This window comes from Neophocaena asiaeorientalis, unplaced genomic scaffold (assembly GCF_003031525.2).
Source record: "Neophocaena asiaeorientalis asiaeorientalis breed wild unplaced genomic scaffold, Neophocaena_asiaeorientalis_V1.1 scaffold407, whole genome shotgun sequence".
NCBI classification, from domain to species: domain Eukaryota; kingdom Metazoa; phylum Chordata; class Mammalia; order Artiodactyla; family Phocoenidae; genus Neophocaena; species Neophocaena asiaeorientalis.
Genome location: NW_020174060.1, coordinates 1,086,131 through 1,104,282, shown reverse-complemented (window position 1 = coordinate 1,104,282; position 18,152 = coordinate 1,086,131). Strand labels below are relative to the sequence as shown.

At 40.8% G+C, this 18,152-nt stretch overlaps 1 protein-coding gene across 6 annotated transcripts in view; it reads left to right on the top strand.

Annotated features, from left to right (window-relative positions):
* The window catches only part of PRKAG2 (protein kinase AMP-activated non-catalytic subunit gamma 2), a 275,589-nt gene that overhangs the window by 256,177 nt on the left and 1,260 nt on the right, over window positions 1-18,152 (top strand). For all 6 annotated transcript variants that reach the window (XM_024754453.1, XM_024754452.1, XM_024754455.1 and 3 more), the window contains 7 exons: window positions 1,356-1,401; window positions 3,128-3,182; window positions 4,181-4,307; window positions 6,960-7,125; window positions 7,442-7,479; window positions 11,985-12,131; window positions 15,005-15,098. In XM_024754453.1, coding sequence (XP_024610221.1) covers window positions 1,356-1,401; window positions 3,128-3,182; window positions 4,181-4,307; window positions 6,960-7,125; window positions 7,442-7,479; window positions 11,985-12,131; window positions 15,005-15,098 — 673 coding nt within the window. The remainder of the gene's footprint in view (window positions 1-1,355; window positions 1,402-3,127; window positions 3,183-4,180; window positions 4,308-6,959; window positions 7,126-7,441; window positions 7,480-11,984; window positions 12,132-15,004; window positions 15,099-18,152) is intronic.

The window sequence follows — 18,152 nt, the reverse complement described above, 5'->3', positions numbered from 1 at the left end:
GGGGCGCAGGTTCTTACTTAGTCATTCGTCTCTATTCCCCTGTTTTATTATTCTCTAAACCTTTTGGTTCTTCCTTTCAGTTGCCCCTACACTCCCACAGTCACCATTCGAGACCTAACTGTCCTGACACTCGGTTTTGCATCTGGCTCTGGTGCTGTCACGTCGTCCCACAGCTTAAACCCATCAGCGCTGGCCTGGCTTTCTCTCCCAGACACGGAGCCCACCTCGGGTCATTAGTCCCCAGACTCCTTGCTCCTGTCCCCCAGCACCGTCTCCTTTCTGTGTTTCGGGAACATGAGGAAGTCCTTTTCCTCTCCAGGCCCTTACGAGTTTATCTTCTTTTATGTAAAGTCCATACATCATGCAGAGCCTGGCTGAAATCTGCCTCCTGAAGTTTTCCTTGCCTGACCTCTGACCTCTGCTCATCCCTACTCTCCCTGCATCCCTGCACTAAATAAGCCTTTTAGCGTGTGCTCTGATATGTACGCCTTCTTGTTGGTGGTTTCTTGCCAGTTGTTGGTGGCATTTCAGTATAGGACTGTTTTAATGTTGCCAAGTGGATTTTAAGCTTCAAGAAGCTTCAAGAAGAGGCCAGGTTTTCCTACTGCAGGGCCCCCAGGAGTCCCAGCGCAACACTGCAGGAGGCAGAGTGACTTTCTTAAGCTGAGCTGCAGTGGAGGCTGCAGCAGGTGGGGAGGCCCTCCGCCTCAGGCTCACAGAACACGTGGTCCTCACAAGCTGAATGTGGAGGGCCTTCTCTCCAGCTGTTTAGGAAGGGAAACAGATTCAGAGACCTTAAGTACTTTGACCAAAAGCGGCAGCCAAGATGCAGTGATGTGAGTGCTTGACGACTCCAGGTGACTAAGTGCTGTACCCACTGCCCAGCCTCCAGGCTCTCCAGACTCAACGCCCTCTCTACCTTTGTGAAGACGCCCATGTGGTCCAGGCATAACCTGATCCAGCAACTTAATTAGCACATGATTTAACCAACTGCCCTTTTAAAATCAGACATGCTAAAAATCTTATGTATCCTCAGAAAGAAGGAATGTGTGTATATGTGCGTGTGTGTGTGTGTGTGGGGGGGGTGTTCTAAAATTTAAGTGTATCAGAAATTTTCAAATTAAATTAATGAAAATATTGTTGGTTTATGTTTTAAATTTATAAAGCATTTGTCTTCAAAGAAAGGTAGAGCACTTTTTGTCTCTCATTTATATTTCTAATATTTCTGAATTATCTTGATTGTTTCCATCTGCTGAATTATGGGACTCAGCAGTAGTTATGAAATAGTAATTTCTTTTTTTTCCCTTATGTTGTGTGTGTTAACATCTGTAAATAAGAGTTTTTCTTATTTCTAGGTACAGATTTATGAATTAGAGGAACATAAGATTGAAACATGGAGGGGTAAGCACTGTTGAGTGTTAAAAACCTTTTAATATGAGGACAAAGATGTTCTACATATGTATAAAATATTTTAATTTCACAGGTCCTCTGCTTAGTAACTGACTACATTAAGACATTTCTTTCTATATTAATTTTGATAGTATGCCATATACTACTCTAAATATTACCCATTCTGTTTAGTACACATGTATAGAGAACCTATAACAAGTCTTTAGACTAAGGCTGGGATACAGATGGGATATAGTAACTAGTGCCCGAGTCTCTGGCCCCCAGTGGAGCCACCATTCACCTCTAAGTATTACCTTCCAAATCTTTGCCTTTGTATGGAAAATGCACCAAAGGAATGCCTGAAATTAACAAAAGCAAGGATCTGTTCCTATTTAAATTCAATCATTATTTCTTTACATTATGATTATTTCTTTACAGATTATGGAGACAAGTAGAACAAGTGAAACTTAAACTAGATGATTTGGATAAAATCACACGAAAATAACTTCAAGATTGCTTGCTTTCGTTTGCAGCACTGAAATTCACCCTTTATAATCACAATACCCTTTTCTGAAATGGAGCCATTTTTTAAATTGTAATTTCATGATTGTGAAATTGTTCAGTCTCAATGAGACCCGTCCTGCTGGGTTGGTACAGAGCAGAGGGGGCAAAGGACCAGTCAGTAAGGATATCCTCGACGGGAGCCTGTGATGGGGATCCCTGAGGAAGAAGCCTCTGGGGGGTGTTCGGGGAGAAGCCTGCATTAGAAACTGAGGGGCCAACTCAACTCAAGGAAGTTTTTCATTTAAACCTGAGGTTTAGCTTTGTGCTCCCGTTATCTGCTTGGTGTGACAAGCACCCCTGTGACTGGCTGCGAGATCTGAACATCCGTTAGGATGCTCTAAAGAGAACTGGGCCTCCTTTAATCCCATATGATTTAGAGGTTTCATTGAACGACGTATTTGATTGATGATAGCTTTATCAAGTCAGACCAAACAAAGTAAGTCAACATGGGATCCACATTTTAGCACTGCCTATTATGCAGTGAATATATATTTTTTAACACCAAGACAGATACTTTGTAATAAATTCTATTGTATAAGTAATGTCAGACCAAGGTTTAAGTGTATTTACATTTTGATATTACATGGTATTTGGTAGTAATAATAATAATAATGTCGAGATTTTCTTGAATGCCTTCTGTGTAGAAACCTCAGTAAAGCAAATTACAGTTTATCTTTACAAAGACAATGTCTGCATACTAGAAAGATCTCCAGATACAGTAAATCAAGCTTTGGTGTGGAAAATAAAACTTAAGAACATTTAAAGAACAAAGTTTGTTGTAACTTTTACCTTTTAACTTGTGAAAATTAGTTTTAAAGGATTTCATAGTCTTCCTTTGTTGAGGGTGATAGTGACTTGGTAACATTCTAGTGACCTCTGCTGGTATTGCTCTTTTATCAGATTTCTTGACTTTTCTTCTGATTCTTACAACACCTATTGTAATACTGGTTTTAAATACTTAACTTTTCCACAAAGGCAAAATCCTGAAACAGTTTGGAAGTTGTTTAATAATAGCCACAACTATAAGTAACACAATAGTGTTCAGTAAATTAATTCGATTTGGGTTTTTAATCCTTCTAATTATTACCTGTAAATTGAAGGGTATTTTAATTTATGTAATAATTACAAACAGCAAATATGTTACTAATTACATATTTTCTTTCTATAAATACAGAGCTTTATTTACAAGAAACATTTAAGCCTTTAGTGAATATATCTCCAGACGCAAGGTAAACTTGTCAAGTTTTTCCCCTTTGAAAACATTCCATTCATTCAGATTCATCTGTTTTGTTACCATGGGTGATAGATTTTTTTTTTTTTTAATCTAGATAGGAGCCAGCCTCCTTACTATTAAATTCAGTAAACTTAGAGACAGTAGAAATCACAGCCATTTGTTGGTCCAAAGGACTGAGAATGAACTAGGAAGATGGTCATACTGAGCAGTTTGAAAGTCCAGATCACCTGCAGCAGAAACCCACTAGGGAGCTCATTAAAGCTGCAGATTTCTGGGCTCTTCTCCCAGTCAGTCTTTGGACGGTTTTAGTGCCCCGGAATGTGCATTAAAACAACTCCCCCAGGGGTCCCAACGTGCACTGAAGTTGAAAAATCAGTCTCCTTAGGCACTGGTCCAGAGGTGGTCAGAGGATGGGGCTGCCCACAAGTGTTGACCCAAGCCTTCTGGGACAGCTCGGATACATTTTCAGAAATAAAAGCATTCTTAAAACTAGTGCACTAGTGAGAAAAAGTGGAATATTGATTTTTATTATTTTATTTCCAAGTCCTAAAAAACAGCTCCACCCAGCACACCTCCTTGTCGGCAGTCACAGGAGAAGCTGGAGCAGCCAGCAGTGGGCAGGCTGAGCACAGAAGCAGCCAGTGCAGGGGGCCCCGGCCACAGTGCCCTCTGTTGCCAGGGTCGTCCATTAGCTTCCCGAGGGGTTAGCTTCTGTCATTTCTCAAATAAAAGCGTCAAACCTGCTATTAAAAAACTGCTCTCCTAGAGATTTTTATAGTCCACACTTGGATTTGAGGCTCATTAACAGATTACGGAAAATCGAAACTTTTGCTGAGATCTCCAGTTTAAAACTTTTCTAGAACGCTGTTTTAGGTCAGTCAACCTTTTAATATTGTAATTTAAAGACACAAAGTACGTTTAAAGCAGGGGTGGTCCAAAGTTTTCTAATTCTTCTTTAAAGCCCCCTAACAACTGTAATGGCTTTTCCCGCAGCCTCTTCGATGCTGTACACTCGCTGATCAAAAATAAAATCCACAGATTGCCAGTTATTGACCCTATCAGTGGGAATGCACTTTATATACTTACCCACAAAAGAATCCTCAAGTTCCTCCAGCTTTTTGTAAGTAGTTTTTAGTGTTTCTAAAGACATAGCTGCATCTACTTTAATTTACTTCAAGTAAATTGGCTCCTGTTACCCTCATAGAAGAAACCGTTAGTTTTGAGGTCTCCGTTTCTAAACTTCAGTTTCTCAACTCACTACTACTTGAACTGTACATTCTCAAAGTTGATTCCAGTTAAAAAGTAATCACCTTTCAGTGCAAATAAAAACACTTGGAATTCTCTATTTAAGTGAGAATATTTTATCACCTAAATTGAGGAGAAGCAAAGCAGTTCGCGAGTCAGTCTGATTAAGGAACTGCTTGCCCAAGATAGCTTGAGCCAGACTGCCTTATGATGCTTTACTGCTGTCATGGTTGGGGACATGCTCAGAAGTCCTGGCCCCAGGATGGTCTTATTATTTACTGCAGCAGTGACAGAAAAGCCCAAAGCAAATAAAATTTTGACAACAGAATACCATGTTGGTCCAAATCAGGGCTATATTGTCTGTAGGTTTTCTCAATTGCATCGGAAATGAGATGGCTTCATAATCGTCCAAAACTCAGAACCTCTTCGGTCGGCAGTATTAAAAAGAGGCTCAGAAGGGCCGGAGTGTTCACAGGAGGGCTTCAATTTTTTCCTTTTAATTACATGCACTGAAGTTGAGGTTATAAGTAATTTGGTCAACTAGAACCAGTAAGGGGCCTCATTCATAGTTCAGAAGAGATCATATTAAGAATCATTTTTTTTAAAAGAATTTAGTAGACATTAAAAATCTACGTCAAGTTAGCTTTCCTGTCTTCTCCACAGCTTCAAATTAGGAAATAAAGCAGCATTCTAGTGTGGCGTGAAGGAGCCCAGGCTGCTCCGACAGCACCGCAGAGGATTTAAGTGATGGGGAGAAATGCCTTGTCCATCAAACCAGCCCTATATTTTAATCGTCTGTGTAAATGTAACAGTCATCATGTTTAAATAAACACTAAGAAAGAATGTAGGAAGGAGAAGAGTGATTTACAAAGAAGCATGAAGTTTGGTAAAGAGGCAGTCTAGGGAAGAAGAATTAAGGAGGCGGCGGGGACATTGTTGGTCAGACTTCCTGTCTGCCATGGGCTGAACGCATGCAGTCGCCTTGGCACTGAGCTTTAACAGGACCCAGGACCCAGGGCGGGGCTGTACCAGGCCCTTAGCCCACGTACCCCTTAGAGTCGCCATTTTAAAACAGTACTAATCACGAGAGGAGCTAAACACTGTTACGCATTACGCTGTGTCAGGCACTTCACATGATAAATCTAATCCTAGCCACCACCCTCTCAGGTAGGTATTTTTATTCATCTGATTTGGAAGCGATAACATTCAGCAAGGTTGCGTAGCTTTGCCACGGTTGCCGGTGGTGGTGGTGGTGGAGCAGCCCTCCCTCTAACAGCTCCGTCCATCCGTGTCCAGAGGCGGCTTAGATCCTCGGGCTCAGGGCGCCTGGCTCACAGGGCCGACGGCACCCGGAGGCCCTTAGCATTTCCGTGGCCGCGCTGCCGACGGGGAGGCACAGCCTGAGACAGGCCTTTGGCATCTTCTCCTCTACAGCAAGCAGAGGAGGTGGCCTCTGCCAGTACTGCCTTATATTTGGGCCAATATGGTAATTAGAATCATGCTGTTAGAATATTCAGCTAGGGATTTCCCGATAAAAATGAAGAATTTTAAATAAACTCCAGAACCTGATTTTTACTGCCTTGAGATCATGTTCCGAGAAAAAGTAGCGTTGCCCTTAGAGACGTTTGACAGTCAGCCTAAGTGTGCAGATGGAACAGGGGTTTATCCTGCATCGAGATGGGCTAGATGACCTAATAGGTCTTTCTTTTTTTCTCTCTAAATTTCTAGGATTCTCATGATTTGAATATTGATGAACTCTTTGACTTGAACATTTTGTTTCTTCTAATTGTTCATCTTTTCCTGATAATTATAAGGTACACCAGGAGGATGGAATCAACTGTACCCTTTATAAAAGGTGGATTTTTGAAACCATAGACCTTATTTTGTTTTAGTCAAACATGATCCTAGACTTCTCTCTTCTGACTTCGCCCTCCTCCTTTAAGACAGCCCGTGAAAAGTTAACTTTTAAATGTTCTTTTAATTCTGTTCAGTTGGCTTGTTCTTGTTCCTAGTAGACAAAAATTGGAGTCCTCCAATGGAGAATTCAGGACGTAGAGGTGGGATGGTGTGGGAACTAGCGTAGCAGCTCAGACAGCCACCATCAGACGCTTTGGGTTTGGAAATGTGTGGGTTCTTAATAAACATTACCTAATGATGACAGCAGGACAGTGAATTTAACATGAATAATTTAAGAAGATTCTCAGTGGCTGATGGGTCTTAATTTCCAAATAGACCTGTTGTTCCCTCCTGTCCGGTTTTCCAGTGGGTGAAGAGAAGGAGAAAATGTTACAGTGTTAGTGCTTTGCAGTATTTTTACTACGTAGTTAAATATAAGCATAAACATATAAGCTGGTTTGAACAGAAGACACAGTTCTCGTATGTAACATTTTCATGTTAATTCAGATTTCCGGGTGGATTGTTAGAAAAGACTAATTTGTTGCACGTAGTTTTTCATCGAATGTGGACATGTGAACACTGAAAAGGTCTGCTCTGGCTCTAGAGCATCTGTGCCCGTCTTCCTGTCTAGATGTCTGATATGCCAAAGCCTGCTTTCATGAAGCAGAACCTGGGTGCACTCGGAATCGGGACCTACCACAACATCGCCTTCATACACCCAGACACTCCCATCATTAAAGCCTTGAACGTCTTCGTGGAAAGACGAGTGTCAGCCTTGCCTGTTGTGGACGAGTCAGGTCTGTGTGCTGGGCCGTACCAGTTGAACAGAAACAACGGTTTATCTCCTTAGGGTAAAACTATTGTTAAATGACCTGGCATATCAGATAAGTGGGGAAATGAAAACTTAGACCAAGGAGTACTCAGGAGAATAAGAATTTTATACTGGCTTATTTTCACATTTTCCATTAAGATATGATTTCATGTCCCTTTTAAAATAGTCAAGTTTATTTTGTTTAACAGTATTTAATTGTTAATAAATATCTAGTTAAGATTGATATTAAATGCTGTTTTTTGTTTCTAAGACATTATTCTAACATACATTTTTATTTTTAGGAAAAGTTGTAGATATTTATTCCAAATTTGATGTAATTGTAAGTATTTTTAATTTTGTTAAACCTGTCATCTAGAATGCATTTAAAGCATATTCATTAGTCTGTTTTTTGTGACTTTTCCTATTTTAATAATTCCTAGCTTCTTTGAGGATGAGGACCTTATCAGAGAATTCCATAGACTCCCCAACAGTAACTGTACTTTTAATATTCATTGGTTTAGCAGTGAATAACATATTAGTAGCATTTTATTTTTTTAACGTTTTATTTTATGTTGGAATATAGCCGATTAACAATGTTGTGACAGCTTCAGGTGCACAGCAAAGTGGCTCGGCCATACATATACATGTGTCCATTCTCCCCCAGACTCCCCTCCCATCCAGGCTGCCACAGAACATTGAGCAGAGTTCCCTCTGCTATACAGTAGGTCCTTGTTGGTTATCCTTTTCAAATATAACAGTGTGTACTTGTCAATCCCCAAATCCCTAACTATCCCTTCCCTCCATCTTGCCCCTGCCCCGTAACCATAAGTTCATTCTCTAAGTCTGTTGGCTCCGTTTCTGTTTTGAAAATACATTCATCTGTATCATTTCTTTTTAGATTCCCCATATAAGCGATATCATCCGATATTTCTCATTCTCTGTCTGACTTACTTCACTCAGCATGACAATCTCTAGGTCCATCCGTGTTGCTGCAAATGGTATTATTTCATTTCTTTTCATGGCTGAGTAGTACTCCACTGTATATATGTGTACCACATCTTCTTTATCCATTCCTCTGTCGATGGACATTTAGCTTGCTTCCATGTCTTGGCTATTGTAAACAGTGCTGCAATGAATATTGGGGTGCATGTATCCTTTTGGACCATGTTTTTCTCCGGATATATGCCCAGGAGTGGGATTGCAGGGCTGTATGGTAGCTCTATTTTTAGTTTTTTAAGGATCCTCCATACTGTTCTCCATAGTGGCCGCACCAATTTACATTCCCACCAACAGTGTAGGAGGGTTCCCTTCTCTCCACACCCTCTCCAGCATTTACTGTTTGTGGATTTTTGGATGATGGCCATTCTGACTGGTGTGAGGTGATACCTCACTGTAGTTTTGATTTGTATTTCTCTGATCATTAGCGATGGTGACCATCTTTTCATGTGCCTCTTTGCCATCTGTATGTCTTCCTTGGAAAAATGTCTATTTGGGTCTTATGCCCTTTTTTTTTTTTTTTGCGGTACGCGGGCCTCTCACTGTTGTGGCCTCTCCTGTTGCGGAGCACAGGCTCCGGACGTGCAGGCTCAGCGGCCATGGCTCATGGGCCCAGCCGCTCCGTGGCATGTGGGGTCTTCCCGGACCGGGGCATGAACCCGTGTCCCCTGCATCGGCAGGTGGACTCTCAACCACTGCGTCACCAGGGAAGCCCCTTATGCCCATTTTTTGATTGGGTTGTTTGTTTTGATATTAAGCCACACGAGCTGTTTGTAAATTTTGGAGACTAAATCCCGTCAGTCTCATCATTTGAAAATATTTTCTTTCAATCTGTGGGTTGTCTTTTCGTTTTATGGTTTCCTTTGCTGTGCAAAAGCTTGAGTTTAATTAGGTCCCATTTGTTTATTTTTGCTTTTATTTCCATTATTCTGGGAGACGGATGGGAAAAGATATTGCTGCGATTTATGTCAGTGTTCTGCCTATGTTTTCCTCTAAGAGTTTTATAGTGTCTGGTCTCACATTTAGGTTTTTAATCCATTTTGAGCTTATTTTTGTGTATGGTGTTAAAGAATGATCTAATTTCATTTTTTTTACATGTAACTATCCAGTTTTCCCAGTACCATTTGTTGAAGAGACTGCCTTTCCACCACTGTATAGTCTTGCCTCCTTTGTCGTAGGTTAATTAACCATAGGTGCGTGGGTTCATTTCTGGGCTTTCTATCCTGTTCCATTGATCTACAGTTCTGTTTTTGTGCCACTACCATACTGTTTTGATGACTACAGCTTTGTAGTATAGTCTGAAGTCAGGGAGCCTGATTTCTCCAGCTCCATTTTTCTTTCTCAAGATTGCTTTGGCTATTTGGGGTCTTTTGTGTCTCCATACAAATTTTAAGATTTTTTTTGTTCCAGTTCTGTGAAAAAGTCCATTGGTAATTTGATAGGGATTGCACTGAATCTGTAGACTGCCTTGGGTAGTATAGTCATTTTGACAATATTTATTCCATTCCAAGAACATGGTATATCTTTCCATCTGTTTGTGTCTTCTCCAGTTTCTTTCATCGGCATCTTATAGTTTTTGGAGTACAGGTCTTTTGTCTCCTTAGGTAGGTTTATTCCTAGGTATTTTATTCTTTTTGATGCAGTGGTAAATGGGATTGTTTCTTGAATTTCTCTTTCTGATCTTTCATTGTTAGTGTGTAGAAATGCAGCAGGTGTCTGTGTATTAATTTTGTAGCCTGCAACTTTACCAAATTCATTGATGAGCTTTATAGTTTTCTGGTAGCATCTTTAGAATTTTCTGTGTATACTATCATGTCATCTGCCAACAGTGATTTGGATTCCTTTTATTTCTTCTTCTTCTCTGCCGTAGCTAGGACTTCCAAAACTGTGTTGAATAAAAGTGGTGAGAGTGGGCATCCTTGTCTTGTTCCTGATCTTAGAGGAAATGCTGTCAGCAGATCTTAGAGGAAATGCTTTCAGCTGATCTTAGAGGAAATGCTTTCAGCTGATCTTAGAGGAAATGCTTTCAGCTTTTCACCCTTGAGTATGATGCTACCTGTAGGTTTGTCATATATGGCCTTTACTATGTTGAGGTAGGTTCCCTCTATGCCCACTTTCTGGAGAGTTTTTATCATAAATCGGTGTTAAATTTTGTCAAAAGCTTTTTTTGCATCTATTGAGATGATCATAGGTTTTTATTCTTCAATTTGTTGATATGGTGTATCACACTGATTGATTTGTGGATTCTGAGAAATCCTTGATCATGGTGTATGATCCTTTTAATGTATTGTTGGATTCAAATTGCTAGTATTTTGTTGAGGAGTTTTGCTTCTATGTTCATCAGTGATACTAGCTGGCAATTTTCTTTTTTAGTGGTATCTTTGTCTGGTTTTGGTATTAGGGTGATGGTGGCCTCATAGAATGAGTTTGGGAGTTTTCCTTCCTCTGCAGTTTTCTGGAACAGTTTCCGAAGGATAGGTGTTAGCTGTTTTCTAAATGCCTGATAGAATTCACCTGTGAAGCCATCAGGTCCTGGCCTTTTGTTTGTGGTTTTTTAATTACAGTTTCAATTTCAATGCTTGTGATTGGTCTGTTCATATTTTCTGACTCTTCCTGGTTCAGTCCTGGGAGACTGTACCTTTCCATATTAGTAGCATTTTATAATTCTTTGTCTTTTCAGTACGTGAGTCACTTATCCGTTACTACAGCATGTGTATGTGTTAAATAGTCATGTTTCTATACCAGAGGCATTGATTCATTCTGCCAACAGGCATGTGCTTAGTGCACAGGTGGATTCCTGGTCACCCACATCCCACTACTTGCTAATTGGGAACAGCTGTTCTGAAGAGGACAGCAAATGTATTTAATAACATTATGTAAAGTTCTGTTTTTTATTCCCTGGTTTAAATTTACTAGATTGATTTTGGTCCTACATCCTTCCACTCGATACTTTTCCCCCATTCATTTAAATTCATTTCCTTAGAGTTTTACATTATTTCTAAGAAAGGGAACTGAAACATTGATAGCCCCAAACCTGCATACCGTTTTTTTGCCTTAATATTGACCATAGCATTAAGTATTCTTTTGTAGCTGTCTCAGACCCTTTTGTTTCATCTTATTCTATTTAACATAACAGACACCAAAAAAATAGGCTTATTGGAATTTGGTTGGGTGGGACCCTGTAAGGTTAATCAGAACCTTGAGCAGCCACTCCGATCTACAGGGCTTCCTCCGTGATCACCCCCCGCAAAGTCTTTCTAGCAAAAGCCTTGTTCCCTAGCCCTGGGGACTTCTCACCCTTTGCAGGTGTTACTCCACCTCTCAAAGCACTGTTCATTCAGGGAACATAGGGTAAAAGTGGGGGGATAAGTTAGGAGTTTAGGACTAACAGATACAAACTACTGTATATAAAATAAACAACAAGGCCCTACTGTATAGCACAGGGAACTATATTCAATATCTTATAGTAACCTATAATGAAAAAAAATATATATAAATAAGTCACTTTGCTGTACACCAGCAACTAACACTACATTGTAAATCAACTATACTTCAATTAAAAAAAAAAAAGAACCCTATAGGGTAAGGATAGGGGAATCTTCTGTAGGACATAGTCAGAATTTAACCGTTTTAAACGGTTGCTTCATAATAAAGGTACACCTTATAAGCTTTAAATGATTATTGATAAGATGATGAAATAACAGTACTGATGGCATGTCATAAGCTGGTACAGTGGTACTAAGTTATGATAAACATTCATGTTTTTAAACAACAAGCTGCTTTGAACTAACTTTGGTCATTAAATGTGAATTGAAATGAAGGATATAACTCACTGTTACTTTATTATAGAACCTTGCTGCTGAAAAAACATACAACAACCTAGACATCACAGTGACCCAGGCCCTGCAGCACCGGTCACAGTATTTCGAAGGCGTAGTGAAGTGCAGTAAGCTGGAAGTACTGGAGACCATCGTGGACAGAATAGTGAGAGCCGAGGTAAAGTGGCTGCATCCGGGTCTCTCCCCACCTCCCCATCTGCCATGAGCACCTAACTAGGAAACAGTGCCCCAGGAATTCTGAGTCACAGGACCAGCCCCTGAGGCAGCCTTCCAGTCCAGTCCTGTGACACAGTCTCCCTGCTCCAGAACCTAGCACATGTCTTGGCACATAGTAGGTCATCTGTGAATGTTCACTGAATTGAATTTAATTTATAAGTCCTGACATCATAGCTGAATCAAATAAAGATACTTTCATCGTTTTAAAACATACTTGAGAAAACAGAAGTCCCAAGAGCTTTAAGTTTCATTTGAGTATTGATGAATTTAAAGCTAAAAATGTGTAATTATGCGGTCTTAACAAGTAAGTCAATAAAATGTATTCTGATCTTTTTTTTTTTTTTAAGTTAAACACCCTGCTCCGTCCTCAGCAGAGCTGACTCCCCAAGCTTCAGCTGCCATGGCTTTTACCCTGTTTCACTAGTCTCAACACGAAGTCTTTTTCTACTTGAATTTAACATCCATTACTAGTTTTCCAGAGGGTTCTAATTGACTTAGGAATACATCTAAGGTTTTTATTGTTCTTTTGTATATGCCTTTTGAAGATCATAAGCAGAAATAGGTAAGACATTCCTCCCTAATTTTAAGGACAATGGACCACATCCATCTGATGGAATCCTTTATAACAATTAAAAATCATGTTAAAGGAGAATACTGTTGATATGGAAAAACAATACCTCGCTAAGAGAAAGGCCAGTTACTATATATAGTGTGATGCTTTGTGTTAACATGTGTGCACGTGCATAGAAAAGAGACTAGAAAGACTCGCACCTCAGTATTAACACGGCTGTTTCTGGGAGAACGCCAGCACGCCTTCGTGTTCCCAAGACCCCTGTTTGAGCATGTGCTACTGTCAGGTAGGAGAAGAAAGTGATTGGCTTGTCCTGCAAGTCCATCTGGTGAGCAGTGCAAACTTTAATATGAAAATAGGTCATTGAGGGAAATACAGGTGTAATTAAAGTTTTCTCAAGTTACCCACCTTGACTTTTTTCGTCATTAATTTTTTTCACCATATGACTCCTAGTTGGGGGACAAACCAGTTTTTAGCTTCAACATGTGTGTGTGTGTGTGTATATATATATACACACACACACACACACACACACATATACACATACACACACATATACGCACCCACATACACATATATACGCACACACACATATATACGCACATACACATATATATACACATACATATATATACGCACACCTACATACACATATACACCATACATACACATATATACACACATGCACACATATATGCACACACGTATATATGCACACACATATACGCACACATATATACACATGTATACACACATACATACATACACATGTATACACACATACATACATGCACACACATGTATATACACACACATATATATACGCACATATTTTATATATATAGTATATTTTTGGCTGCACTGAGCAGCTTGTGGGATCTTAGTTCCCCAACCAGGGACTGAACCCAGGCCCTCAGCAGTGAAAGCACAGAATCCTAACCAGTGGACCGCCAGGGAAGTCCCAGCTTCAACATATTTTGTTAGGAGAAGGGTATACAGTATCAGCGATGATTTGGTTTATTTATATGACAAATACCACACTAGCTTTTAGAAAAGAAACATTCGTAAGTTTAGACTCAGCAACAGATGATAATATTTTTGGTGGTCATTTCTGTCTGGCAGAACTAATTCTAAGTGAAATGGTTTCCCCTTGACCTTTAGTAGTTCAAAAGATAGTTATTTATCATTATTAAATGTTAACAACAAAATATGTCTAGTATAGAATATATAGCATTCTCTGGCCCTAGATGTAAATCAACTTATGATTAAAGTTAATAAGATAATTGTGTTATATCACAGGGTTATTGAAGAACATAACTTTTTCTAGAGAAGCTTTTAAAAGAAATTTATGTTGATTAGCATGAGAAAGATGACAAAGTGATTTTTTTCTCTTTTAACCTAAAAGAAGCTATGATGTCAGAAGCATCACCGGCACAGTATCATTAGAGACAAACTATAAAAGTGATTTCCCCGCTCCTCCCATCTCCCTCCTGTGCCGCCCATTCTGTACCGGCGGGTTTTAACTGTTCAGTGTGGAGAAGAGGATCTCCAGGGTAACCGACTGGCATGTGGTTGCCTCAAGCCTAAATTCTAAAGCTTTTAAATCAGAGAAGCGTGATGCTCTCTCCCTCCTTTCCTGTTTTAAGGACACTTTGCTGTAGTAATACCTCAGAACATTGTCCACGCACTTATAAGAGACTTTCAAGTAGAAAAGAAGATGTGAATGTAATTTATTTCACTTGATTATAGTTGATCATTCTCTGACTGTTATTCTTAATATATGAACTTCATAGAGAAAAGGGAAAATATAATCTAAGAGCAGTGACCTTTTATTTAGTTTCACTGCTTATTTGGACTTCTCTCCCAGGTAAAAACAGTTATCTGATAGTTAACAGAAACCGAGATACAACTTTTAAACATTAAAAACCGTTTTAGAGATTAGAGCCACATGAAGCAGCTACTGTGATACTTCATGCTTTGAATTTATCTTTCATATATTAATATTTTGAAAATAGAAAACTCAGCAGGACATATCTGGCTACTTTTTCTTAAAAGTAGTCAAGCAAATCAGCATTGCATTTTAACAGAGCCAAGACCATTGCATGGCTTTGTGCACTGTTACTTTCTCTCATTTGTGGGATCTGTTCATTGTATAGCACATGAAAGACTTTTTTTCTAACGTCCATTTTAAACCTTTACTTATTTCAACTTTCACACGTGGCCTCCTTTCCTCTTGTTTGCAGGTCCATCGGCTGGTGGTAGTAAACGAAACAGACAGTATCGTGGGTATTATTTCCCTGTCGGATATTCTGCAAGCCCTGATACTCACCCCTGCAGGTATAAATGCCAGTGTCTGACCTTTACTGTAAGTGCGCAGGGAGCCGGGGCAGGGGCAGGGATGCGGGGCAGCAAGCCCTCCCTCGCCCACCTGCCAGCCTCACCTTTCCGTGCAGTACTTTGTAAACCATTTTCATTTTCTCTGTGGTTTTGAAAAGCTTATAGAAAGTATTCTGACTTAAGAGCATCCTGTCGACACCCAGAAGTGCTTAAGTAATCGAGGATTCATTGCCATGATCGTCATAACCTTGCCCATTAAAAAGTGAAGACCTCCTCAGTTTTGCTTTATGTTTAGGGCTACTAACTGGAAATCAGGAGGGAAATTCTTTGGGACCTAAGTATTGAAACCATCTACCCTTCAAAAAGAAAAAAAAAGCTTACTAGTAGTGAGTATATAAAAGTTTGACCTACGCAAACTTTTTTCCATTAATAGTGTACGGAAATTACGTTAACTGCCAAACATCGGTGACTAAACTCATTTTCTGCCAGATTAACTCTAAGCAAACCCTCAGGTCACAGTCAGGGAGCCCGTGAGGCAGGGGGAGGGAGGGGCCTTTGGTGTTTCTCCTGTGTCACACAGTTTAATTGTTTAATGGCTGGAGGGGTCCTAAAACCACCAGCCCTCCACTTCCCCTCCCCACCCACACGAAGTACAGACAACCCAGCCTCAGGCCTCACAGAACAAGGCCAAGACAGGAGACTAAACCATGTGCCCTTTGAACTCTTAGAAGTTAAACATTAAAATGTGCCTTTACTAGGGTATTGATTTTTCTTTAGTTCAGAAATCAATCACACTGGCTAAGACTAGTTTTTACAGTTGGCCTATAGCCTGGAGATACCCACCCGAAAAGGAATCCCCATCACCAGCGAGAAACAGATCGCACTGATTAAGTGAAAAGGGCAGGGGCGTGATTCCGGGGGGCGGTGACTCCCAGCAGGCTGTAGAGGAGCAGCAGCTGGACATTGTTAGAAACGCACAGGTGCGGCCCAGCCCATGTCTGCTGAGTCAGAAACTCTAGACACGGGGCTTGTTGCAGTCATTTTCAAATGCCAGATACGTGAGAACCTGACAGTCATGGTAACCTCTTTTTAATCATTACATAAGTGTTAGTACCGCATTCGAGTTCAACGTGTGTGCACACTACAGAGTGATCACCCCCCAAGACCAGCTGTCATCCACCACCATACAGCTGAGCCTCTCACCCACTGCAGCCACCCCCACCCCCTTTCCTTCTGGTAACCACTGTTGTGTTCTCCATGTTCTTCTGTTGTCTTTGTTCATCAGTTTTGGCTTGGGTCTTTTTAGATTCCACATATGAATGAAACCATATGGTATTTCTCTTTCTCTGTCTTGATTTATTTCACTTAGAAATAAGTGAAAGATCCATCCATGTTCTCAGAAATGGCAGGATTTCATTTTTGGTTTTTTTATGGCTCATGATAATCTCTGTAGTCATGAGAAAAGGACTAAAAGATGTGAGACTGTTCACAGCATTACTTGTAATAACCTCAAACTGGAAATAACCCAAATATCTTTGAGCAGAAGAACGGACAGACTGCATTCTGTCCATTAGTGGAATGCATTGATGGTGAACACACATAGCTGTATCGGACGGTGGTTGAACCCCACAGACGAAACAGAGCAAGGAAGCAGGACCAATGCAAAGAGTGTGATTGCATTTATATACAGTTGACCCTTGAACAACATGGGTCCACTTATACGTGAACTTTTTTCAATAGTAGATACTGCAGTGCTACACAGTCCACGGTTGGTTGAATCCACAGACACCGAACTGCGGATATGGAGGGGAATCGTGGATACAAAGGATAAGTTGTGTGTAGCGCCCCAGTGTTGTTCAAGGGTCAGCTGTGCAGCTCCTCTGTGCATGTTAGGAAAAGGACTCATCTCCAGGCAGGCTCGTCCCCACAGGGACGTAACTTGGCACCTTCAGAAAAAGACGCCCCTTTTCTAGTCAGCTGGCCCTGGGCCAAGGCACACAGCTTGCCAGGCTGAGTCAGGCCAAATGTCAACTCGCTTCTGTCCCCGTGGCCAAGATTCTTTGTGATTACCAATTCAGAGTAAGCAATTCTTTATCCTCTCTATGTCTTGGTGTCACAAACCATAAGAATGAGAAGGTTCGCCTGGATGAGTTTAAATTTCCATCCAAATTTGATATTTCAAAAATTCTAAATTATTAATGCAAGTCAGCATTAATGAAAATGCAAGGAGGAAACCTGTTCCACAGCTGGATTTGGAATGTTTGTTACCACAGAAATAAATATTGTAAAGACAGGGATAGTCGAATTAGAATTCTTTGTAGCACGGTGTGTATAACGCTGTTCATTTAGGAAAATCCCCTGTATTCCTAATAACCGGATTACCGGGAGCGGCGCTGTCTTGGAAGAGAGGGAGCGCCTCCATCAGATCAGACGCTAGCATACTCGGGTGACCGTGTGGTGCGAGCATCAGACTAGAGGTCCAGCCTGGGCAGCCCAACCCCGCTGTCCCCTCGGAGCTGTGTGAGTGTGGGCCAGCTTGCTGCTCACCTGTGCAGCCTCCGTCCCTCCCTTCAGCTATAGGATGAGCAGCACTGACACAGGCCTAGTGGCCCTCCAGAGATACTCTGATTGAAACCACAGCCGTGTGTGAACGCTGTGCGCCGTCAGACCCCATACCCGGGACAAGCCCCATACCCGGGACAAGCCCCATACCCGGGACAAGCCCCATACCCGGGACAAGCCCCATACCCGGGACAAGCCCCATACCCGGACAAGCCCTGCTGAGTGGATGTTTATGGAATAATCAGTAAGAGATGCTTTTTAAAAGAATCCGCTATTATGTGAATAAAAGGTACCGGTGGTTATTCTTTTCACCAGATAATGGACACAATTCCCCATTAAGGATACTGATTTGATATAATAACATCTTCTCTTTTTTAAAAAGTTTTTAGCAGTAGTTCACTGTCCAGCCTAATTCAGACTATCCAGACAAACCTAAGTATCCACATGTGCAGCTCGTGAGTAAACAGCCTGATGGCAGCAGCTACAATTTTA